This window comes from Palaemon carinicauda, chromosome 44 (assembly GCF_036898095.1).
Source record: "Palaemon carinicauda isolate YSFRI2023 chromosome 44, ASM3689809v2, whole genome shotgun sequence".
Taxonomy (NCBI): Eukaryota; Metazoa; Arthropoda; class Malacostraca; order Decapoda; family Palaemonidae; genus Palaemon; species Palaemon carinicauda.
Window position 1 is genome coordinate 27780185 of NC_090768.1, and position 26679 is coordinate 27806863.

Genomic DNA, 26679 nt, shown 5'->3' on the forward strand with positions numbered 1-26679 from the left:
GTGCTTATTTTATTACTGTAAACGAGTCTAGACATTTCATTGAGACAACTTTACATATTTGAAATGACAATATAGGTATGTTGTGTAGCATTCATTGGTTTTAAGGAGGTTACTATCTAACTTATAACTAGCTGAACATTCATATCCACAGCAGCTAAAAAACAACTTTTCAAATATAATCCTAAGGTAAGGATGGAGAGTGGTTCGTTATCTAATTATTAGTCACTTATTATCCTACTATAGTCCATTTCTTTTAGCGATGCATATTTGCACCGACTCGCGGCGGTGCCCTTTTAGCTCGGAAAAGTTTCCTGATCGCTGATTGGTTAGAATTATCTTGTCCAACCAATCAGCGATCCGGAAACTTTTCCGAGCTAAAAGGGCACCGCCGCGAGTCGGTGCAAATATGCATCGCTAAAAGAAATGGACTATAGAAGGGAGCATAATTGAGGTTTTTCTCTTTCTGGTGTGGTATCAGGCATCGACTTCATAGCTACCGGAAAGACAAAGTACTGTTCTCTAGGGCAATGTTAAGAGAAATGCACTAATTCAGATGTACAGTATCTCTGTAAATAACATCAAAAGTTGTTCATGTGCTGTCAATTATTACAAAGCATTGATTAGTTTCTGTCTGATGAGCATGCTACTGTAGGGTTCAGTTGTTAATGTTTATGGATAGTTCCCTCCGGTAAATGATAGGAAAGGTCTATAGAAATAGCCATGCATATCAATCTGATGTAAAAAGAAAGGCATCCTACTTCAGACCACTGGAACTTATAAATTAATGTTCTCTCCTCTTTGTTGTCTACATGGGAGGATGTTAGCAGTCCTCTGGTTGTTGGAATAGATTATAAGTTTCAGATTATAGTCAGGATTGTTTGAGACAAACTTTCTATGTTTATGTATCTAATTGCCATGGCGGCAATTCTGATGCATAATACTGTGATAAACAAAATCTCTGTCAAGAATCTGAGGGGTAGTCTTTTCATCATGACAATAGTTCCTTTTGATCCTAATTATCCTGCTAATACCCCTGTAGAAGTACACATTGTTATCAAGGCTTAAGATACTTGATCAAGTTCCATATTAATTAAAAGCCACACAGAGTAGTGTTAGAGGCCCATCTTCATTAAGATACTGGTGATGCACTTTTTGTATCAAATGGGATATTTGGTTTGAATGTTAAGGAAAAGTTTGTGTTAGTAGTCTTGATATATACAGTAATGCTGTGACTATGCGGCCACTGAGATTCAAAAACGTCAAAGAAGGGGAGCGGGTTTGGGGTTGTTGCTAGCATTTTCTCACATAAACAAGAGCACAGAACACTCTTCCCCTTATTGAACCCTGACGAGTATATATTGATTGACTGATTGATTTAGACCGTCTTGGTCTAAAAAAGCGAGGGACTGGCGCACGATATAAAGTAAATGAATTGTATGAAGGTTTTTTAACTCTTTCCTACTCATTAAATCTTAATGTATACTCATAAAAACACCCCTATTACAAGCCATAACATGAAATTAGAAAATAGAATTCATGAAAGCTAGGAAAGGTATATAACACTAAAAGATATTTAATTACAGTGATATAAACTATCATATTTTTTAAGAACTTCGTTAATGCAGGAGATAACAGAAAAATCATTCAAATTTTAGCACACATATTCTCGAAGTTATATTAATCAAATCTGGTCGATTGGTCAATTGAAAATCCAAGATGGCCGTCAAAATAGCAGCCCAAAGTTGACCTTTTCTTTTGAAGTATTTGTAGTTGTCAGAGTTGCATGATCTAGATATGGATTACTATGTTTTTAAGGCCACTGACGTAGATTTTAATGTTTATAAAGCACACTGACACATTTACTTCAATAATTTACTGTTTATATAGTAAACTAAAACATATCTTTCAAGGTTTTAGTGTTTGTAAAGTACACTGACATATTTTCTCACTAAAATTTTATTGGAGATCCATGGTAAACTATATTGGGTTGCTGTCCAAACTAGATGAGGGTAGGACATAGAGGGTTTCTGCGTTTGACGGAGTATGTCTAGCTCCAAAACTTTCAAGTGAATGAAATTCGTGAAGGAGTGATTGTCGGGCAGTTGCAAGGCACATTGGTCACATTGCTGCATCTACCGATTAAGATACTAAAGCTGCCTGCGTAACACCAAATCAGTTAGGCAGCCATACCTGAGTGGATAGTACGTGCCAATGAGGGAGAACTGACTCAAGAATACTGGGGTTTTAGTTATCTGGATGGTTTACAGATCACACAGGGTTTATGACATGGGATGAATGATCCGAGTAGGTGTAGGGTATCGTGCAAAAACCTAGATGCATCCCATACAAAAAAGTGTCTATTATACATCAACTGGGTGGTAAAAGGATAAACCTTAGGCCCTGAATGCCATACTGACAGTGGAGACTAATCTTACTGGAAAATCATGGAACACTGATTGGACCAAGCGTTGTCTATGTCAGGAGGTTAAGAAAGAAGATCTCATGTCCCCCCCCAAGGCCAATCCTTCCAGAAGTGGGGTTGATGAAAATATGAACTGGGTAAAGAATATTCCAGTGTTTCCCTCATTCAATGCACTGCCAATCAAGTTAGACCCTGTAACACTTTCCATAGGTGCCGGAATAGAAGAAACCTTGAGATAAAAAAAGACACTATATCACGAGAGTTGCAGGCTTCTATTTAACAATACAAAGTTAAGCAGAACTGAAAAAGAATCAACATCTGCAGGTAACAGTGATGAGGGTGGTAGAAGTAATATCCCACAATTAAGTTAAAAAAGCTAAAACACAAGAATGTTTCTTTAGGGAGACTAACGAAACAATGACAATGCAAGTGAATAAAAGAATAACTAAATATGCAGAGTTACTCAGTGATAAGAAACTCCTTACAAGCTAAATGCAGATGCCATAGCACACGAACTGAAATATCACCCTGCCTGCTTGGTGGCATTATATAACCAAGATCAGGACTATCTAAATATGCAGGAACAAGAGAAAGCACAGTAACACAGAAATTAAGCATATACAATAACTTTCTCTGAACTAGTCACCTACGTTAGTGAGATGAAAAATGACATTAACAGTAGAGATACACTAATTTTCATGCAAGCTGACTTGAACATGTGTTACAGAATTGGCCAGTGCACCCTATCAAAGGCTTTTTCATAGTATGCAGAAGCCATCAAAAGGGGATTTCTATATTCTACCCATTGCTGTACAACAGGGCAACTTCTACCTTTTCTAAATCCTGCTTGTTAACCTCTCAGCTTTTCATCAATATTTTCATAACTGACGTAAGCATTATGCCTCTATAATTCTTGCAATCAGTCAGGTCTCTTTTTTTGTTATTTTCACCAACACTCCTAACTCCCATTCATCAGGATTTGCCTCTTTATGCCACATTCTACAAAATAATCTTTTAAGTAGTCTGGTAGTCTCTTAATTTTCGGCCAATATCATCTCGGCAGATATTCCATCGTATCCCGGGCTTTCCATCTCTTTAGTTTTTTAGAGTAGCTTCGACTTCAAACACACTGAATTCATCCATGGGCACATCAAGGTCTTCATCAGCTTCAGGTATATCAATCAAATTATTCCCTTCATATCTCTTATTCATAGCCTCACTGAAGTGTTCTATCCAACGTTGTCTTTCTTCATCTCCTGTTGCTATAACAGAGCCATCTTTCTTTTTGATGGGTATGTGCTTCTTCTTTGCCCCAGTCGAGATTTCATTAATAATTCTATGAACAATTCTTACACCATAGCCACTTCCTGAATTCATAGCTTTGTCAGCCTCATCTGCCTTCCTGTCTAAATACTCTCTCCAGTCATTCCTGGCTTTTCTGTTCACCCCACTGTTAATACTGGAATACTTAGCATGTTCTACCGTGTAATTTTTAGTGCTTCCTCGAAAACTTTCGACAATCAATTTCTGTCTTTGTCTCCTTTTTATAGTATCCCAAGTATCCTTTGATAATCATGGCTTTCTCCTTGTAACTGCGTGTCCTAGGACTTCACTACCAGCTAACTGATATATGTTCTTAATATCACACCATTCCTCATTAATTGTCTGTTCTTCGTCTCTTAAAGTTGCTAAGACTGCAAATTGATTTCTACATTCAATTGCAAATGTTTCTCCCTGCTCCTCTTCTAATAGCTTAATTGTATCAAACCTAGGTATTCTATCAATCTTGATGTTGGCTACTTTCAGTTTTAATTTCAGTGTGGCAATGACGAGCTGATGATCACTACCAATATCTGCACCTTTACAGCTTCTTACATTATAGCTTCTTATCTTATGAAGCTTCACTGGGAGGTAACCATGTGTCACCCAAAACGCTGTTTAGGGATCACCGCCTCGATAAGGTGGCTAAGAATTGGGTCGCATGCTATATACAACAAGCCTTTTTAGACCTTTCCAACAAGCCCAAGAACACCTCTTAATTGTTTGTGGTTCCTGAGAGAGATACGCATACCCCTTATTTTCGCATCCGGTCCCTTATACCTTGACATAGTGCAACTATCTCCTCCACCGCCATATTTAGGACCTCGGGACCTTCCCAACGAGCCCAAGAACACCTCTTTACTCCTTGTGGTTACAGAGGTACGTATACCCCTTATATTCGCGACTTTGCGTTCCTACCCCTGCATACCCCGTAATTTACGGTTTTCGCATCCATACCCCTTGTAGGGAGGGTATGCCCATCCTCACACCACTATATGTATCAGGACCTCGAGACCTATCCAATGAGCTCAAGAACATCTCTTAACTCTGTGTAGTTCATGAGATACGCTTACCCTTTATTTTACGGTTTTCGCGTCCCTACAACTTATAGGGAGGGGTACTCCTCAGGGTTAAAAGAATATTCTTTTAACCCTGGTACTCCCATTGCCACACCCTCTATACGTCGCGGGACCTTGAGACCTTTCCAACGAGTCCAAGAACACCTCTTAACTGCTTCTGGTTGCTGAGAAACTATTACTTTAAAAAAGTCTATGGTTTATGGTTTATGGGTTTTTTTTATCTGTTAATATAGGACCTTACGGCAAGACCCCTTGGATAGGAGGAGAGATTGGGCCCCTGAATAATAATAATGTGGGGTTACTAATCTATAGTTTAGCCTAACAAAAAAAGGATTTATTTCATACATCTACATCTTTGAAGTTTTACTGTCCCTATTTTGTCATTTTAAATCACCAAACCTTCCTCACTAAATATGTAAAATTGTCTTATCAAAACATCTGTTCCCTTTTTATGGTAAAAGGATATGTTTTCAGTAACTGACTTTGGGAAATTTACCACACATCCTTCCTTGTATGAAATACATAAAACTAATGGTGTTAATGTTGCAGTTATATTCAATAGCACAAGGTAAAATATGGATCTTTTTGAAGAGGTAAATTCACTCTAGAACACAAATGCACATTTTCACAAGAAAAAAAAATGAATGAAAAAATCAGCATAAGCTAGAAGGCAGCCATATCAAAAGCCTTTATAATTTTATGTATAAAAAAAAAATACTAAGGTAAAAATGACATTTTTTTTTCACCTCAACCACTTCCTCCACTACGAAGGAAAACATCCAACAGAGAACAAGTTTCTCTGTGTTGGACATTTCATACGTGAAGTCGAAGAGAATGACGTATGAATACAGAAGTAGGAAACTGATAAACGATGTTGAATGAGCGCAAAATTTGGATATGGGAGACTTGTAGAAAACAAACACCTTTTGCCATGTTGTTAACTCACCCCCATCATCTCCAAGTTTTTGAAAACTGAATTGGAGAAAAGATAGATTTTTTTCGGTATGACTTATATTTATTTCTATATAAGGAAATATCTAGCTTAAAACAATACTTAGGCCATTTTAAAATAGAATTTGCTACCCAAATGTTGAAAAGCAAAGCCTATTTACTTTGGGGAAAAATGTATTATTTCCAGCTTCATTAACAATTCAATCATGTGATACCTTGCGCTCTTCTATATATGTTATGTAGACACAGTATTTAGTAACTATTTCCTTAGATATTCAAGCTATGTAATTTACAATAATTGTATCATGAAAATAAATCATAACATACCGTAATATTACTCACCGAATAAACTTCTTCCAAAATACTAGAAAGGGTAGAAAATTGGCTATAAAGACAACTAGAAAGGGTGCCTTAACCATACCCCTTCGCCAGTTGAGTTCTATATTAGCTTGAGCACACGGTGTCGATATGAAGAGTAAACTGTTCCCTAATGCAGCTATTTCCATGCAATCCATATTGCCCCATTTGGCATTGCGACGCTCTACCAATCCCATAGAATTGATAACATCCTCTTGGTAACAAACATCCATCAGCTACAAAAAGAGTAAAGTGAATCAATTTACATAAAAAATATACAGTAATGAAAACAAAATACTAGATGTTCCAATGTTTTATTTCATATTTAAAAAAACTTATAACAATTACTAAATATTAACAAAAAAAAACAAGATAAAGAAAGTACTACAGAAACTTGCATTTTATGTAATATGTCGTTTCTGTTTTTCTGACAACATTTTTTATCGAGTCATGGGGTTATACATGAAATAAGTTCTCCCCATTATCCTTTTTTCTTATGTAATTTCTGTCTGAATGTTTAAATGGTCGAAGTATTCATACATAACGTTTTTCATTGATTTTCTGAATTTTTCTACAAGAATTTCATGATACTACTTCCATATCTGTTACAGTACTTTTTTGACTAATAATTCCTCATCCTATCTCATCACATGGCCGTACCATAGCGATCTTACGCAGTTTATTTTCCACCTGTAAACTTTCTCATTTACTATAAATATTTCCGCCAAGAACTAGGCAGTTCCCTGAGATATAACAAAGTTTGAGAAACACTGCCATAGAGACTGGCCATATATATATGATCAGTGCCTAAGCCTCTCCCTAGGACCAGGGAGGAAGGCGATGGCTATTGATGACTCAGTATGTAGACCTGTGTGCTCCCCCAAACACCCTATCCTTAGCTCACAAGGATGTTAGGGTGTAGACACTAAGAGAACTAACGCGTTTGAGCGGGATTCGAACCCCGGTGTGACGATCCCTAGGTAGAGACGTTACTAAGTGGAAAGTTCAAAATGTTTGTTATAACCTCTCAAGACACACTTATTCCTTATGTGGAATAGTTTTTATTTGTTCAGCTAATCGTTTCTGATCTAATTGTGAAATTGCATATTTCTTTTTGTACTATTTCACTGGCAAGTATCTTTTCTATTCTTCCCTGTCAACGAGAAAGCATTAAAGATCAGCTTTCTATGTTAAAATCTGAGTGTTCGTTCACTTTAAGTCTAGCTTTTTCTACTTTATGTATATATTCAAATAAGTTATTTCATTCAGATTTATCTTCATGTATATAATCCATGCCCATCTTTATATGCGTTCAATTTTTACGTGCCTGCGAGCATAAGTAACCCCTGATTTAACAGATTTTCTTACAAAATTTACATGTACCTGTTTTTTTATATAGATTTTATAATATCAAATTGAGGGGTTAGCCGTTTGTAAATTATTGTTTTTGTAACCATTCTTTTTTTCCATGTGTCGGCTCTAGGTACCTTTAAATAATCTCTGAAAGTCTGCAAAACATTTTCCTTCTTATGGGAGTTGCTCCCTTACTTTTCATTCAGTTATGAAGGTAAATGCATCATTATATATCAGGGCAAAAATCTGTGAGAAATTAGAGATCAAGGATTTTCTAAAGATGCTGTTGCAGCCATCATCTAGAACCGATTAACCTCTATCAGATTATAATTGTAATAAATTCTGCATTTAGTCCAGTGGGGAAGAACAGGTCTCCTGCTGACTTCACTGTCTCAGTTATACAGGACTTTCTGGCATTCCTCTACATTGCACATTGGTATACATATAAGCACACCTTCGTGCAGTTTGGAGAGGATGAAAAATGCTGTGATGTTTGATATATAAATTTTACGGTACTTTAAGGGACTAATTCCCTACATGGCAGGGTCATGGGTTATTTGTTGGGGAAATACTTCAACGGAAAGAATAATGCACAATTTCAAGGGCATGGGGTTTTATCACTTTTTTCTACTTGAGATTAACAAATGTTGTAAATAAAACTAAATTGTGCTTATTAAATTTTAAAACTTCAATGCGCCTGTGATGAAGCAACCTTTTTCCTAAAAACAAAACTAGTTCTTTTTCATACAGACCCACTAATTAGATATGTACAGTAGGTACTATATGACCGATGTGTTTGATTGAAAAAATAAGTTTTATATTTTACTAACTCGGTGTTAGCAGTATTTAGGTTGATAAATGAAGGATCCAGGGTTTTTGAAAGATCTCTTTATAGGACTCACTAATTCTGCATTCAAGCAGATGGCCATGATCTTCAAGTAATAGAGAATATTCTTTAGGTATCTTCAGAATTGTCTGTAATTTTATGTGATATTGATCTGATATTTGTGTCAGCTCTCCTTGCACCATTCTTCTTTCCAGATTAGAGTCAAAAGCTATTAGTCTCATGTTTAATCAATGCCCAGCTTAGATTTACTGCACCACCACTCTAAAGTGTCAGGTTTTTACAGTATTCTGCTGGTATTACTATTGACACAGCCTTTGAAAGCCATTAGGTAATTCTTGATTATATGCTGGCACCACTCTATCAAACAACACAGTGCACATCATCTTGCCAGCATTTCTTTAAACCATGTACTTTTGTTTACTGTACAATGGTTTGCCTTTCTCTGTTTCCTGAATAATATAGTTAGTATATTTTTCAGCCGTAGCTTCAGCATCACTTGAATCGCAAAGTTAATATTAGCAATAACTTTCCATACAGCATCTGAATCAAAAGTATTTAATCAACAGTATAATACTCTTCAAAAAATAACCAATAGCTTTCAGAATACAGTACTATACCTCACATGCTAGATTTTCAAACTGGTTCTTCTGTTTCTTGTAACCTTCCCTTATTTCTGTATTTTTCGCACCAAGGGATCGCCATAATGACTGGTAGAGTGTTGAGGCTGCAAGTGCAGTTGAAAGAGGGAAATCACACCTCTCCCACAGATATCTGGCCAAATGATTACGGCCACTAAAAATGGCCCATAAAAGTAGCTCTTGATAAGGATCCTGGAGGGAAATACAAAAATATTAGAAATATTGAAGCAATACTGAAATTGTAAACACAAAAAAACAGTGTACCTCATAAAAATCAAGAGGCAAGAAAATTAAGGTTAGATTATACAGTAGTGCCATTATTTATATTGATAAACCGTTGAACCAAACTCAGAATTTAGTTTCAAAAATTGCATGACAAAAGACATCATTTTATATTGCAATACTAAAAATAAATTTACTATTTATGAAAACATAAAAGAATATAATTTTTTTCAGCCAGTATGGTAAAAACTTTGTAATTGTAGTAATGCATCTAAAGATTTTAACATCAAACAACCATGCATGGATCATAAAAGAGTAATAAAAGAAGATGGGAAGTTGCATCATTGGAGTCCTTATCCCTAAACAGAAAGTTCATTGTACATATATATATATGTATATATATATATATATATATATATATATATATATATATATATATATATATATATATATATATATATATATATATATATATCCGACACGAACACTTACTGTGTCCCAAATAATTAGGAGTTTACTCTTATCGTCTTCTATCCGGCCAGAATTTTTCCCCCCAACAGGCCATCCCCGAACCTCCCTTCCTACCTGCGCAAACCTGACATCTCTTGTTTTCCCAGAATGCCCTAGAGTGATGCTTCGGTTGACCTTGTCGGGTCGCCATTCTGCTCCGGCCATATTGGAAGACACGTCCTCATCTCGCTTGCATTTGTCGGAGTTTTTCCTATTTTTAGTGCGTTTCTTGGGTCTCGTGGTCCTCGATTTCCATCGTGGAATCTGTGAGAGTACTACATCATTGCCCAGGTGGGACTGGTAAGCTGTGTGCAGCTTTTTTGTCTCAATTGGAAGTCGACCTCCACGTGTTATGTACTTCATGTCGGGGCGTGAGTGTTCCCGGACTGACACGTGTGGTAAGTGTGTGGGCTGGACTGATGCCCAATGAGCCAAGATGGCCACGAAAAAGAAGAAGACCAACAGGGACAAGTCATCCTTGAAGAAGGGCAGTGTTTCTTATCCTTCTTTAGTCTGTTCATCTATGCGTTCCTCTGTCCCCTGTGTTGCCCGGGGTAACGGAGGTAGTTCCCTCTGGGTCAGAGAGAGGTGACTGTGTTTCGGCCCCGGGCCCAGGAGTTGTTCTCCTTTCAAAACAGAAAGCAAAACCATCTCTTTGACCTTCCCATCACTGGGGAGGTCCACAGAGAAGTTTGTTGGGACCTTGAAGGCAGTTATGTCGAATTGTGAGCTCCTGCTCCAAGGTTGAACGGCTCGCTCAGCAGATGACCCTTATCCCCGCTCAGAAGTCCCACGTGGGCCGACCCACTCATCCGCCGATGGAAGGGCGAGGACCTTCAGACCCGATAGGTCTCCAGAACCACCAACCCTCTGCCCGGCGCGACCTTACGGCCGTTTATCCGCCGCCAGTGACCGGCTCCTCGACCCCTCCAGGGCCTTTTCAGGCACCCCAACGACGCCGTTCAGGTCATCACTAAGGGATACTTCTCCGGGGAGGAGAGCTATGGACCCGATCCCCCAGACCCCTTGGGAGATTTTTATCCGTCAGACAGCGCCATCTATCCTTCCCCGTTCATCGAGGCAGAAGGGTTGTCCCTCCGGAGAGTGTTGGGGCTTATAAGAAGTTTCAACGACCTACCCGATCCTGTTCTGGTGCAAGTTCGACCCCACGACACCGGTCTGTATCGTCCCTCCAAGTGTTCTGGATCTTCCCCTATCCCCACCCAGGGTGGGGTCCAAGGTGAGTTAGTGCTGGTCTCAGTCTGGAACTGAGACCGTTGTCCCTTTTATTCCAGTAATATCATCCCAGATGTTCCCAGATGTAGCAATGTCTGCACACCAATGACGTTCATTATTCACGATTAGTGGCGGTCAAGCCATCACTTTGGATGAAGGATTTTCTGATATGGTCAATTTCCAGTAATATCATCCCAGATGTTCCCAGATGTAGCAATGTCTGCACACCAATGACGTTCATTATTCATGATTAGTGGCGGTCAAACCATCACTTTGGATGAAGGATTTTCTGATATGGTCAATTTCCTTATTATGTGCAGGTGTATTTATGGATTTTATTTAGTTTGTGTATATATACACAGGTATATACATTCAGGTACATAAGTGTGTATTTTGACAATGCTTTTCTCATGCACGTCAAGTTTGTCTCCTTACAGTAACCTTATATCGGGACATTTCCTTTTTGATGTGCAGGAAAGTATATATAGTTGTCAGGTGTTAAAGGCTTTAAAGGTCTCTCAGGAGTGGCAGAAGCAAGGGACAGGAACTTTGCCCTTTCGACCAGCAGCAAAGAACAAGGACGAGGACCCGCTCTCAAGACTCCAGGACTCTTCTGAGGCAGACCTTAAACCGTCTTTGGGGGACAAAGTAAGCAAGGATGACTCTTATAGCCCCGTGGTGGCTCGAAAAGAAGTGGTTCATGGACCTGAGGTCCTTGGCAAGGGAACCTCCGTGGCCCCTGCCCCTACGTCCAGATCATCTAAGTCGACAATCACACTTCCAGAGGTTCCACGAAGGCCTCTAATACCTCTCCCTTCATGCTTGGATACTATACAGTGTTTGCTAAGAAGGGAAGGGTACTCCAAGAGTGCAGTCTCCCAGATGACCTTTAATCTCAGACATTCTTCGAGAGCCATATACCAGTTGAGACGGGCAACCTTTGGCAAATGGTGCAATAAAGAGGGCATACAGCCCCACAAGGCCTCGATCCCGGTCATCACGGAGTTCCTGGTACACCTGCGACTTGACCGGGGCATGTCAGTACCAGCAGTAAAGAGATTCCGAGCTGCCCTGTGCCAGGTATTCCTCCTGAAGGGCTTGAACCTAAGCTCCTCCAAGTGCTTCTTGATGCTGGTAAAAGGGTTTGAGCAGTTCTAGCCCCCCAAGACCTTCAAGGCTCCCACATGGGACATCATCAAAGTCTTAGACGCCCTGAAGAAGCCTCCATTCAAGCGTCAGACAAATTACCGACAGGGAACTAACCCTGAAGGCGGTGTTCCTAATAGCCCTGGCCTCAGCCAAGAGGGTAGGCGAGCTTCACGGGCTCTCAACGGACGTCTCCCCCTTCTAACGGGTAGAAGGAGTTGGTCTTCAAATTCATTCCCTTCTTCGTGGCGAAAACAGAACCCGGTGGTAGATGACCCCCGCTTCAACGAGTTCGCCATCCTCGCTATTCCCAGGACAGATGACCCAGAGGACCTTCTTTTGCGCCCTTTGAGGGTGGTGCGGAAGTATCTCTCAAGGAGCTCTGCCCTCAGACTGGATATCAGAAGACTGTTCGTGACGATGGGTAGAGTGAAGAAGGCAGTCTCTAAGAATATGGTCTCCTTCTGGTTCCATGAGACGATCCGAGGGTACCTGATCAAGGGGGAAACCTCCCTCAGGTCTGCCAAACCTCACGGCATCCGGGGCATCGGCACCTCATTGGCCTTCGAGAGGAACATGGTGGTCGGCCAAGTGCTAAGGGCAGGTGTATGGACTAGACAGTCAACGTTCACGGCCCACTACCTGAACGACTGCTCCCTCAAGTCCCAGGAGGGTTTTCAAGCTCGGTTCCATCGTGGTTGCCCAGCAGAGGATCTAAGGGCGCCCACACTCAGCATAGCCCAGATGAGGTGACGTGGTGTAGAGTGTCTCAAATCCCTAGCCCCTCGACATACCATGGAAGGGCCTGGAAAAGTAGATGGCCCCCAGGTGACTTTAACCCCTCCTCCTGATCCCTCACCTCTCTTGCAGGGGTCTATTTGCGATGTACGATGGAGTACAGATCATCACACTAACAGTAAAATGTCATTGCAAGTAAGCACAGCAGAGCCACAATTCCTTTAGCCCCTATACCAAAATGGTGCAATAAATTGTATACTTAACTTCTAGAGGTTAACATCCTGTTCCAATAGATTAAATTCAGCATATAAATCACAAATTTTCCAAGTGAATGAGTTACATTAATATATTGAAAAAAAATTTTATTTTCCAGAATAACAACAGGAATGAATACTTACCTCAAATGTTTTATAGTTTACAGAAATTCTTCCCAGTAATGCATTTGGAGTATCAATTAAATAAACAGGATCAAAATGTTTTCTCATCATGGCCTGCAATATACTGTGGACATGAACTAGATGGTAATAGCTTTGACCAGAAGCTTTCTGCAATAATCTTGCTAAATGGCTGTTCGGTTCACACTGCAAAAAGGAATACATATATCACGTATAGTAAATATTAGGAAAACTAAAATTATATGATGTCTTCTAAAATTAATAGTACAGGACAGTATATATCTACAGAAGGCCTTTTGATATGGCATCGAAGACACATTATAGAGTAATGAAAGGCAACTCTATAAAAGGTGGAAGGTCAGGTTAGCATTAAAGCTTAATCTTAGATAGAACAATCTTTTGGCAGAAATATTTTTAATCACCTTCCGTCATCAATCAAAAAGGATCTTGAGAATATTACGGAAACTGACATCTGTAATTTGGTAAATTCTCTATATCCAATACACAATTTATATTTACACCAATTACATGTCTGTCCCTTTTCATATAAATAGTAAACAATTTTCAAAGTCTCATTGAAACATGTTATCTTTGTATTCTAACTAGTCTGGAGTGTAACACAATTCCCACTGCTATTTCTGCATGAATTATCTTATGATTCAAAATCATTTACAGTCGTCATTCATCTTCTCTTCTATTAATGAATTACATTATTTTTAAGCACAGATAAGGAAGTGTTTGATTTACTGGTTATAAGTTCCCTTTCACTCTTCCCCTAACTCCCATCTTCATTGTGTCTTCCAACATGATATCCATCTCTTCCTAACAAGTGTCCATACAATCTAAGCCTTTCCTCCTCTATTTCATTTGATACTTCAACTACTATCCGTCTCAACATTCTCATTTCTACTCTGTCTTCCTCATATTTGCTGTTTCTGTTCCATATAACATAGCTGGTCTTACAGCCATACTATAAAACTTTCCCTTTAATCTCAGAGGAACCTTCTTGTCACAGAGAACCGCAGTTCTTCCATCCATACCTTTAAATATAGGTATCAATATGCTTTCCTGCCGATCTTCTGGTATCTTTTCCTGTTCAAACATTTTTACTATCAGATCACACAAGATTTCTACCCCTTGTTCTCCTAGGGCTCTCCAAACTTTGACTGGAATTAAGTCAGTACCTATTGCCTTCCCATTTCTCGTTCTCTTTAAGGGGGCTCGGCCGGAATACCAAAATATGGGGGTATAGGAAGAAAAACAAAAAATCCCGAAAAAAATTCACCTTGCTTCATATGGCAATGGAAAATGTGTTTACAAAATATTTTGTCAAAATTTCTCTACTTTCATAGTTACAAGGTAATTAGTTAAAGTAACTCGATAAACCATAATCATTGTTCCCTACATGAAAATGCAGTAATTCTTCTGTTATCGTAAGTTTTGATGATTATTACATTTTAATGTAAAAGAAATTGTGAACAATGGCATTTGTATAGCTTCCACGAGTTACAAACGATGTATTAGGCCGGCCACACACATGCAGTTAAAACTGTCAGTTTGGACTGTTCAGTTATAACTGACAGTTGCAACTGACGTTTGTGGGACCATCAGTCTCAGTTCAACAGAACTGTGCAGTTCGACTGAAGGAAATAGAAAAGTTAAAAGTTTTAACTGTCAACTGTGGCTGTTTGACTGAGAACTGAGCATGTGTGGGGTTTAACTGTGCAGTCCTCAGTTAACCTTCAGATCTAATAGAGTATGTTTCTTTTCTTTCAGTGATCACCAGAAAAGATCAAAACAGTAATTATGTCTAGGAAGGAAAATCAAACTATTGCAGACTTCATAGAAATTTATAAAGATGAACCCTGCCTGTGGAAGGTTAAATGTGCAGACTATCACGACCGAACTAAGAAAGATGCGGCATATGCCAAATTATATGTTAAATTACAAGAAATTGAGCCTGGCGCTACAAAGAAATCAGTGGTTGCAAAAATCAATAGTCTCAGATCCGCTTTCATGAGGCGATATTGCACTTCGCATTATTGTATCTTTCTTTTTAATGAAAGGAGATACCAGAGAAAGCAATTTTTGGTACACATTTTCACTCATTCGTAGGTAATTTTGAAAATCTTTTGCTTCATCACTTATTTCTTTCAGTAATTGAACATCAGAAGATTTATTTCGCCTCAGCAACCACTTCTTGCACCACTGTTTGTGCTTCTTAGTGCTTTTTTTCCTATTTTCTTGTACCATTACAAATAATACCCCGAGCGCTGCTAGATCGTGCTCCTCGGAATCCATGGTTAAACTGAACGATTCAACTGTACGTCTGTGGACTTGTCAGTTGACAGTTAAAACCGTCAGTTATAACTGAACAGTCCAAACTGACAGTTTTAACTGAACGTGTGTGGCCGGCCTAAGACAGTAAATTTACCCTTTGCCCTTCAGTCCTACCACACATCCCAGAGAGAGTACGTGTCTGAGTTTGACCTCTGACATTCACTCATTTTTATGTTTGTTTTTCTGGTTTTCGGCAAGAATTTTATCATTTCAAAAAGGAAAAGACAATTTCAATTTCTTGCCAACATAAAGAAGAAAAAAAATCACTCTATTAAAAGTTCAGAAGAGGGTAATATCGGTAGTGCAGAGAGAGAGAGAGAGAGAGAGAGAGAGAGAGAGAGAGAGAGTTGTATGAATGGGGAAGCAACAGCTTTGCCTGACACTAGCCAAAAGAAGCAAGATATTGAGCAAAAGGATCTTTGTTTATGAGTAAATTATGATAAATAACTATGTTTTCGTTTATCAATATCCAAAACGAACATAAAATTCATAATAATCAGAATTTATTAATATGGTCTTTGTAAAATAAAAATATAAAGAAAAACTTTGAACGCCCTTTGACATTCACTCAATTTTACATTTGGTTTTTTTTCGTTTTCGGCAAGAATTTTATCATTTCAAAGAGGAAAAGACAATTTCAACATCTTGCTAACATAAGGAAAAAGAAAATTCGCTTTATTAAGAGTTCAGAAGAGAGTATTATCTGTAGTGCTGAGAGAGAGAGAGACAGAGAGCGAGATTGTTGGGGATAGAGGAGTGTCCGCCTTGCCTCACAGGAGCCAGAAGAAGCAAGATGTTGAGCCAAAAGGTCTTCATTTATGATTAAGTTATGATAAATAACTTTGTTTTCTTTTAATAATACCCAAAAAAAGAACATAAAATTCATAATAATAATAATTTATTAATAAGGTCTTTGTAAAAATACAAAGAAAAACTTTCAACGCCCAGATCTCAAAACTATACTTATTGACCTTCAAATTCAATTTTCGTTAGTTTTCAAGATATAGCATTGAAATTTGGTATATAACTTAGCAATACATTATAAAACAATGAAATGAAGCCCCTTTTTCAAATTTTTTCTTTTCTAATTATTTTTCCCTTATTTTTAGTGTTTATTTTTTTTACCATAATGAAAAAATTCATATCCAGCAAAAAAACTACTTTAAAAATTACTCTTTATAATATTTGAGTTCTATATCAGGTCTATATGGGGTAGTGATCCCAGATATTAGTAATAATTATCAAGGGAAGAGATAGAATTTGAAAAACACTAATTTATCTTATTAAAACGCATCGTAAATAACTGCATCTCTGCCACTGGCAAAGCACTAAACATCATACTGATTCACAGTGGAGAAATTTCACTGCAGCCTCTACAACTTTGAGGGGATCAAAACACTTTTTGCAAGGCTTTGTGCAATTGCACACAGCACATAATGATATAAGTCCACATTAACTAGATATCCTTAATAGGCTTTCATAACTTGCTCTGATAATAATGTACCTTCCTCAGAACAAAGCATCATGGAACATCCTTTATCTCGGCCATGTTATCCACATTAATCTATGATGGAACAGTCTTTGTCACTTCACTTATAGCACCTCATATTTGAATCCATCTCCTACTACATATAGTCTTTTCCTATTGCACCACCAGCAAACTAGCACTTTAACATGCTTGACTATCCAGAAAGACCAATTCTGGACTATAGGGAAAATTCCTAATCCGTACAGACCAAAACGAAAGTAGGTATTGCAGAACTGTCCGATAAAAAAAGAATGATTGACTCTAACAAAGGAACAGTAAATGAACTTTGGTAAGTTCCATTAAAATAAATGATGTTCTAACTATAACCCCATGCATTGAATACATTGTCAAGGAAAACTACTGTACCATTACATAAGTAAGTTGCCTACCTACAATGTCTTTCTAATCATAATGAGTAAAAACATAGAAATAAATAAGACCCATGAATCTTGAATAGCATTGAACTTATACAAAACATTCCTAATGTTAGAATATTTCAATTGAAGGGCAATCACTTACCGCTTTATTGTATAGGTCTCGAAGGGTAGCAACTTTGAGGTAGTCAACCATGACCAATCCATTAATAATGATAAGGTTGACAAAGCTTACTTTTTCTTCAAGCAATGCTCTTGTCATGAGATCTTCAAGGGCCCCTGAAGGCCACTCACTCTGTGCTAGAAAACGGAAGAAAACTTGTTACCAATGGATTCGTAGACATCTACATACTCAAACAAGAGTCACACGGTGAGAGGACATAATTAAAAAGTAATGCTTACAACATATAAGTTATCATTCAATTCTAGTTTACAGGAAGATGATTTTGACACACAATTTGTTCTACTATACTGAAAAGCTAGGCCAATTCGCTTCCCTGGCGTGGATATTTCATTATATCTTGATGTTGAGAATTTTTGTCCAAGTTTTGTTAGAGGGTAATCTAAACCTTGATCATATTTTTGGTAAAATTCCATCATCTTTTAAATCTTTCATGCAATTTTTTTCCTTTAACTTTTTATTTCCATTTGATTTTGGGTTTGACAATAGTAAATGATAGCCTCTCCAATCCACCTTATTAGTGTAATCTAATTAAAAACTACGCACAATTGAGAAGCAAGGTAGTTTACTTGAAGTATGGTGCATTTTCAAAAAACAGAAACAAGATGTGAGTGTATAGCCATAATCAATAAGCATGGAATTTTTATAGATATATTCACTAAAATTCCAATGAATCCACAAAATATTCTGTTTGTGTATGGTTTTGCTGATAAATCCATTAGTATATAGCTATAATCAATAAGTAAGAAGTTTATATCATCTAAATTGATTTTTGGGCTCGAGATATGTCGTCCTGATGGAAGTTCCCTCTGGCAACTTTCTACTGTATAATATTTCTGGGATTGATATTATGAGAGAATTACCATCAGGTATCACGGGGTTCCAAAGCCCGGAAACAACTATCCGAAGATATCGTGTATAATCAGGGACGTATCCTAAGATAACCATAGATATTTGAACCCCAAACAGACCTTACCCAGTCTAAACCTCTACGGGGAAGGATAAGTAAGGAGCCGCTACATATCCTATCACCTTTCGGTGCTCCTATACGACCCCGCCTCTTCATTCCTTTGTACGCAGCTGGTAGCTACTGTGCGATTGGTTTTTGTGGGCGCTCTTCACCTTTTTTAGAAGATTTGCTTTGTGTTATGGCTTCCTCTTCTTCGTCAAAGTTGAGTACCTATCTCTCTTTGTCTTTTGTTTTTGCTAATTTTATTTTAGCTCCCTTCGGGGACTTATATTTTAGCATTTGTGTTAGAGGAAGCCTGAGCGCTTCGAGTCCTGCTAGCAATGGCGTCAGGTTTCGTTCCTGATTGCCTTTTTTTCGTTTTTACTAGTTTTTTGGGTAGGTTTCACGTTAGCTAGTATATGTTTAGCATCACAATGCTTTGGACTCCTTTTTAACTAGCATTTACATTGCATTTTTATTATTCAAGTCTTTTTGAGTTTGTATCAGTTTCGGCTAGCCTAGCCTAGAGTCGGTAAGTTTTTGTTGGAGACAGACTCGCAGTTTTAGTTTTGGTTTTAAGTTCCGGTTCCGTTGACAGTGGTCACTTCCCTTGCGAAATTTTCTACTCAGTCACACTAGTTTCTGAGGTTTTTGTCCCACTTGTTGGCGTTTCTCGGTTCTCTGACCGTTTAGCCCTTGGCCATCATGCTACAAACATCTGAGTTCTCTCAGGGCTAGGAAGGAGCAGTTTTGGAGTTCCCCTTGAGAAGGATGAGCCCCTTTATCTTGTTTAGTTGGTTTGCTGACTGGCTTATTACCTTTTCTTTTAGTCTCTGGGATTCTTATTTTGTCTTGTATCTGGCCTGGCCTATCCTTTAATGGCGTATCCGTCGGTCCATCGTGCTACATATACGTTCTCATCCTGGCTTACGGTATGTTTATAGTGTTCTCCTTTGTGAAGGGTGAGCCTTTTTTTCCTGTTAGTGCGCTGACAGTTGTGTGATGCTGTATCCTAACTTCTGAGAATTTTGATAGAGTAATTATAATGGTGGTTTTTTACCTCTTTGTGGTGGGTTTTCCCGTTACTGATATCGAACTTAAGATTATTATGCTGTGTTTTTGCAATTGTGTGCTGAGGCCTAGTCCCTTCAGGGTTCTGGCCTATTGACCCGGCAGCATTCTCCTTTGTAAAAGTAGGTTGTCAGACTGTCGGCAATGCCGGTACTTACGGCTTTGTCGTCTCCTATGGCATTCCTTTTCTGGGTCATACGATAGTGATACGTTGCTATCTAAGGCAGTGTGGCCTATACTGCCACAACCTTTTTATCACGACATGGTTATTCGGTGGAAATTATCATCATTTGACTTTGCTGCCGTCTTTCCCGACACTGCCGTTACTGTCGGCAGGTCAAGCCCCGTATAGGGTAATGTTATCATGCCCCTGATTTAGGAAGAGCTGTGGGAGACAGCGATGCCGTTAATCATCTGTGCCGTTACTGACGGCAAAGATTTTTGTACCATGATGGCATATGTTTCTCCTTCTTAGAGACTGCCTTCTACAAGGGGTGTGCTCTATTATCTGTTGATGGATACAAAACTCAGATCGACATAAAGACCTTACTTACAAGGTATCTTTATGTTAGTCAGCTACGGAGATCTCTTTTATGAATGGTTCTCCTTGGCTAGACTTAAAGAGTTAACCATTACATTTGGTTAATTGCTTCCATCACTTTATTCAGATCCTTTAAGGACGTGGATTGGATTTTTCTCCCATTTTCTTACAGGTTGGATTCCTATTTAGGGATTCTCCTTTTCAGATTATGGATTGAAAGTTTAGCCTTCCTTTTATACATTGGTTGCTCCATTATCGATGCATCGATATGTTTTGCTTGGTGGGCGACTTCGTTGCCTTCCTACTAGTCCTTTCTCTGCGGAGATAGTAATCTATTGATTTTGATGAGCATCCTTGTTCCCCTTCTTAACAGAACGTAATACTTATGATTAAAGGGGACATTTTCAGTTGGCTTTATGTTCCAATCTAATGCAATTAAAGGGGTCTGGACATTGTGGTCTTTTCCTCTTACTGTTCACCAATTGCGATCACACACAATTTGGGAATTAATTTCTCAAATTTGGTTGATTTAATTGAATGCTACTAATCCCTTCTTTTCAGCTTGGTAATTCGAAGAGATGAGTGTACTCATATATGTTTTCTCCTCTTTAGTTCAGATTTGTGCCAGGACCATGAGGTATCCTTGTGGTCATGATATGTGCAGGCCCCATGCTAAATGCAGGAGAATGAAGGGTCCAGTGTCCTATTGGGACCCTCAGCATTGCAGCGTGTGTAAGGACTTACATCACTCTGGATGGATATCGAAAGATATCTCTGATGATGATCGGGCGTTTTTCCAGAGATCTCTTCGTTCCTGGGTCAGGGGCTTTAAGAAGAATGCTGAATCAAAGGCTCCTTACCTTCCTTCTGCAGAGTGGAAGGATATACTTTTTCCTGAGGCGGCTCTGGACTCTGTACTGGGTTATTCCCAGCCTAGACACATACCTATCGTTCAGCTTTGTGTAGATGAGACCTTAAGTGCCTTGAGCCTTTACTTGGACAATATATCCACGGTTTCTTCTTTATCTCCGGGTAGAGAATCTGCTCTTCTGTCGGCAGTAGATTCAGATGAACCTCTTCCTCAAGTGAATGATTTTTATCTGCCTGAATTGGATGACGATAGTGTGATTTCCATGAGAGACTCAGTGTGTTCCGTTGTCTCAACTGCCGTCACTACCACCACCTCTCTGTCAACAATTACAACTACGTCCTCTATTTCAGGTACACCTCCTGTTTCTGTCCCTCCTCCCTCCCCAGTTGAGCTGAGGGAACCAATACTTCTTAAATTTCCAAGTAACTCGGATGCCAGGTCCCTGGTAGCAAACATGAAGGCTTTCATAGAAGAAGGGTCCCAAGAATATCAAAGAAGGATGTTCAAAGCCTTGTGGGAGGAGATTCAGGTTTTGAAACCTCAAGAGGACCCAACTAAGGCTAAGGTTTTACCTTCTCAGCTCCCCTATTGCACACAACAAAACCCATGGAGGTATACGGGTCATGCGGTGCTTTCAGAGAGGCGAGGTAAATGCAACTAAACTTTATTAAACAATCATCGAGTTTATATACAGCGACTTCCGAAGAACATCACAAAAATTCAAACATGATAAAGCTTGTGCTAGCATGATAACACAGGATGGTCCATTAACAGTGCAAGGAAGAGCGTGTGATAAGATAAAAAATCAAAACCATCACAGTGTATGAGCGTGTATGAAACATGTGCGGTACTCAGTATTATAGCCAAGAGGTATTAACATATTAATAACATTCCTATGCTATTCCAACTTGTACATTGTCCAACTTATTCTTTTTGCATGGTGGCCATGGATTTAGGGCATTATTTTGCCAAATGGAGCCTTAAATAGATCAAAAAGAATAATCCCATTGAAAAATTTCATACAAATACTACAAATTGCAGATGGCTTACCATTAATAGCAATCCTTCCGTTGGTTAGTTAAATATGTATGTATTCTAGACACGGGGAAATATCTCTCATCTGATTTTACAGTTAAAATAAAATAAAAATCCGACCTGTATCATTCTTCTGTCTAGACTTTACCTTTAAAGAATTAAATAGTAGGAAAAGTCGCTCCAAATTTTCCATATCATTCATATTAGTTTAATACAATACTTACACCGCTCTCCATACATGAAAATTGTCACTTATTCAGTATTTACGCATGAACAATGATCCTTAAAACTAACCCTTATCTAGTTTTAGTGGAACAGTAAAGATTACCTGGAAAAATATGCTGCTCAGCTATGTCAGGTCGATTCCACAACAGGGCCAAAGTCAACTGGTCTAATCGAGAAGTATCCGCTCCCCCTTTTAAAATGAATATAAAATCATTTCTAGTTTATAAGCAGTATTTATATCTTAAATTACAAATTCAATTTAAGGGTTTTCATTATCACTTTCACTTTTAGGGTAATAAAAGAGTCCACAGAACTGGCTCTCATAAATGTAGATAAAATTTCAATTCTTTTGGATAAGGAAATTGTTACTGAAATTAGGAAAAAAAATTTTACCTTATAGACAAGCCCCTACATAAGGAAAAACTCAATATTTCACACAATTCATATATATATTCAATGTATTTTAATTGAAGATTAAACTACAAATATTAATGCAATTTATCAATAACGCTTTTAAAATAAATAACTATCAATAATGATTTATTTCTATCTAGTTTAAAATCTATTATAACTCCAAGTTCCAAAGATATGTTTTATTTATGGCAAAATAATATTTTCATCTATTATGAATCAATGGGGAAAAGCTTACCTGCAAGGAGACCATAAAGAATATATTTGTCCATAGCTTCATTTGAATTTATATCAAAGATTGTGATGAGATTGGCCTTTGCCGTGCATGCAATAAGACGCTCAGTACAACCCTATTTAAGATGGAAATAAAATATTCTTAGTATAAATTATATCAACTTTCCTTAGGTAAGCTTATAGATAAAAAAAGAAAAAACTTTATACACGCAAAATCTCGAACAAGAGACGTACCATAGATAATTTTGCCCACCTGGATGTTCTGGTGAAGCATTTAAAAGGGAACAACTAATAGATACTTGCATATCCTCTGGCTTTTCTAGAATATTACATTTAAGTTATCGAAATTTTGAAGCTTTGGCCACTTGGATGGCTGACTTGCTAGGAAATATTTTAGAAGCAAGTTTGAATACCACTGGCTCTTCTGACCAACTTAAATACCTGGGTCACACATCCGAGTTCTGGGATATTTTGTAAGTGAAACTAAATTCCAGTTTGTCCTTTGGAGTTAAGGTACAATTTTTATCAAGAGAAGGAGGAATCTACAACATATCACTGAGGGTAAATGTTACCATTGTCCCAAGATAAAAAGGCATAACCACAAACAGTATAAAAAAATCTTAGAGTTTGTTAATAAATATGCACACTTCATGAACTTTTCCCAGCTGCCCATTGGATATTTCAAAATTGAACAACAAACCAAATCCAAACTCTAAGTGAAACATTACATTTTGAATGTTAACTAAATAGATTAAACAAAACTCGTACTTCAGTCTTTCGCTGCTTTCCATTCCATACAAGAGGAAAAGTTTAGAATTCTTGAAACTATAGATTTATTGACATTCATTGTCACAAGTAGGCCTACATCGCATTAGGAACCAATAACACAATGGGGTCATGTGAACCTTTACCCGTGCATAAAGTTGTCAGGCCAAGTTAAGCAGAAAGGTTTAAACTTTGTACTCGCATTCTTTTATGTTTTGTCTTTCTATTGAATTAACAGCCCGAGAGAGGGAGAGAAAGCGAAAGCTGAGGCAGAAGCATATGACCACCATGCACTGGTCACCTGGGGCTGGTGTCAGCTTTTTCATCTGACGTCAAGGAAAGGACTACCACGTTAAGGTCTCGTGAAGGGACATGCCTTACCCTCCCTCAATGTTTGATTATATAAGTATCCTTCTGCAATAGAAGAGCGGATTCACTACCTGTGTGTAAAACCTAGCTAACAGAAAAAAAACCGAATTTAACATAGGAACAATCTATTTTTAGGTGAAATAGCCATGTCGTCCTGATGGAAGTTCCTCATTGACAGCTTCTACTTGGGATATTTCGACGAGTGATATACAACATAAATTTTACCTTAGAGTTCTAACCTCGGGAGCGAATATCCCGAGAAATAATGTGTATAAATCAGTGATATGTTAATAATAAGCCATGGTTATCCTTCCCTGAATGGAGTTAAACTTGTCTCGAAGGAAAGGTTAGGATAGGATACGTGGGCAAGAGAGCCGTTACAACTTTCGATCTCAATATGCTACCACAAACACATTTCCTGTTGAACCATTCCAGGAGCACCCATTGCATAACACCAGGTCCCACACTGAGAATTGGAAGAGGATGGAAAAGTAACGGGCTGGCCATCAGGACGACATGGCTATCTCACCCAAAAATAGATTTTGAGCGAATTTTTTGGGCTCAAGCCATGTCGTCCTGATGGAAGTTTACCAGAGAATTACTAGAAAGTACTGTATCTGTGGATTTTATAGGTGCCTTAACCTTGGGTCAAATTTTCCTATGGTCATCCAGACCATTGAGACATATGACATTACCGTTATACGTCATTATTACTAATCATAGACGATGTTAGTGCTTCCTGCCCCCTGTAGGGAAGAGTCATACTAGACAGTAGGACAGGGGTCTCAAGGTTTGCATATATTGTATGAAAGAACTTAGCATCAACTATTTATACAAGAGTCTCACGATTTGTATATTGTGTTGGAATACAACATCAACTAAATGTACAAGAGTCTCGCAGTTTGTATATTTGTGTTGGAACATAGCATCAGCTGATATACAAGAGTCTCACGGTTTGTATAATGTATCGGAACATAGCATCAACTAGGTATACAAAAGTCTCACTGTTTGTATCTCGTGTTGGAGCAAAAGTATCAGCTATATATATTGTCCCACCATACAATCATATGAAGTTTTACTTAGGTAACTAATTAAGAAAACTCTGTCTTATACTTTATTTCTATCAATTGTAGGGCGAAATAAGACACAATTACACATTGATATACATTTATTTACAATAAATGATCAAGCATAAAGTAACCTGTGTAATATATGTTAATATATGTAATGAGAAATATACAATCGGCAACATAATACAGAAAAAAATATTGTTTCCACCTGAAAGGGAAGAAATTATTAGTGCCACACTTGAATTTGAAAAATTTAACAAAATTTTCTAATTTTCTGTAATGTTGGATATTATCAACACTGTGTAAAGTACACATGGCACGGGTGTTATCTATATAGTTCTCCACTTGAAATAATTTGAACAGTCTTTAGTGACACTCAACAAGTATTGCACTGGAAGGTGTCAACACCTTTACCTGATAATTGAAAGTCCCAATCAATTTACTGTTCATTGCAGTACTAGACGACAGGTTTTAACACACTACCTGCCGCCACCCCAAAATGATTCAGCTCATGCACTTGTTTTGCATAATGTTTATAGAAGACTCTGGATGATTTCCATCCAGTGTACAAGTGAAGACGCTCAAAATCCATATACTGAAAGAAGTTCAGTGATGAAGCAAATTTCCTTGGATCATGACCTGCGGGTGAACTGTCAGGATCCGCTCTGCGAATAAAGTAGGTGAGCTTCGCCCTCACTTGTTTTAGGGATAAGTTTGATCCTGAAGTTTCTCCTTTAAAGAGCTGTCCTCCCCTGAAGTCTGAAGTTCTTCGAAGATAGACCTTTAGACATTCCACTGGACACAGCAAGACATCTTCCTTCAGAGGGCAGATTCTCCAGGGACCCCATCTCTTAGTGGGTAGCTCGTTCTTAGCGAGAAAGGTTGGATCAGGAAAAAGATTCAGTTCTCCCGCTTCTGTGAACTGAATATGGCCTTCATCTCTGGATAGGGCCACTATTTCACTAACTCTAGCTCCCGAGGCTATAGCGAACAGGAAAATGACTTTTTGAGTCAGGTCCTTAAGAGAGCAATCTTCATTGTTCACTGTTGAAGCATAGTGTAGGAGCTTGTCCAGGGACCATGAAATGGGCTTCGGAGGGGCTGCAGGCCTGAGTCTAGCACATGCCTTAGGGATCTTGTCAAAGATTTCATTCGACAGGTCTACTTGGAAGGCGTATAGCAGAGGTCTAGTCAGAGCCGACTTACACGTAGTTATTGTGTTGGCTTCCAGACCTTGTCTATGAAAGTGGATAAAGAAGTCCATGGAGATTTTTTTTTGTCGTTTTGCTTTGACGAAAGCACCCACTTTTTTCAAGACGATTCATATTGTCTCCTAGTTGACTTAGACTTGTATTCTTCTAAGAAGTCTATACTGCCTTTTGAGATCCCAAATATTTTCTTTACCGCTAAGGAGAGAAAATCACGAGATGAAGGTTTTGGGTTTTCTGTGATGAAGCGAAGACAGTCGACTTCTGAACCTGTTGAGATAGTGCTGGGTCTG

The 26679-nt window shown here is 38.3% G+C and overlaps 1 protein-coding gene across 1 annotated transcript in view; it reads right to left on the reverse strand.

The window, feature by feature from the left end:
- Nucleotides 1–26679, reverse strand: part of LOC137634361 (transient receptor potential cation channel subfamily M member 4-like) — a 112834-nt gene that overhangs the window by 49413 nt on the left and 36742 nt on the right. Inside the window, exons 15-21 of the mRNA XM_068366758.1 lie at nucleotides 22979–23090; nucleotides 22433–22519; nucleotides 17602–17756; nucleotides 13218–13400; nucleotides 8947–9159; nucleotides 6115–6365; nucleotides 5568–5793 (exon numbers count right to left, since the gene is read on the reverse strand). Coding sequence (XP_068222859.1) covers nucleotides 5568–5793; nucleotides 6115–6365; nucleotides 8947–9159; nucleotides 13218–13400; nucleotides 17602–17756; nucleotides 22433–22519; nucleotides 22979–23090 — 1227 coding nt within the window. The remainder of the gene's footprint in view (nucleotides 1–5567; nucleotides 5794–6114; nucleotides 6366–8946; nucleotides 9160–13217; nucleotides 13401–17601; nucleotides 17757–22432; nucleotides 22520–22978; nucleotides 23091–26679) is intronic.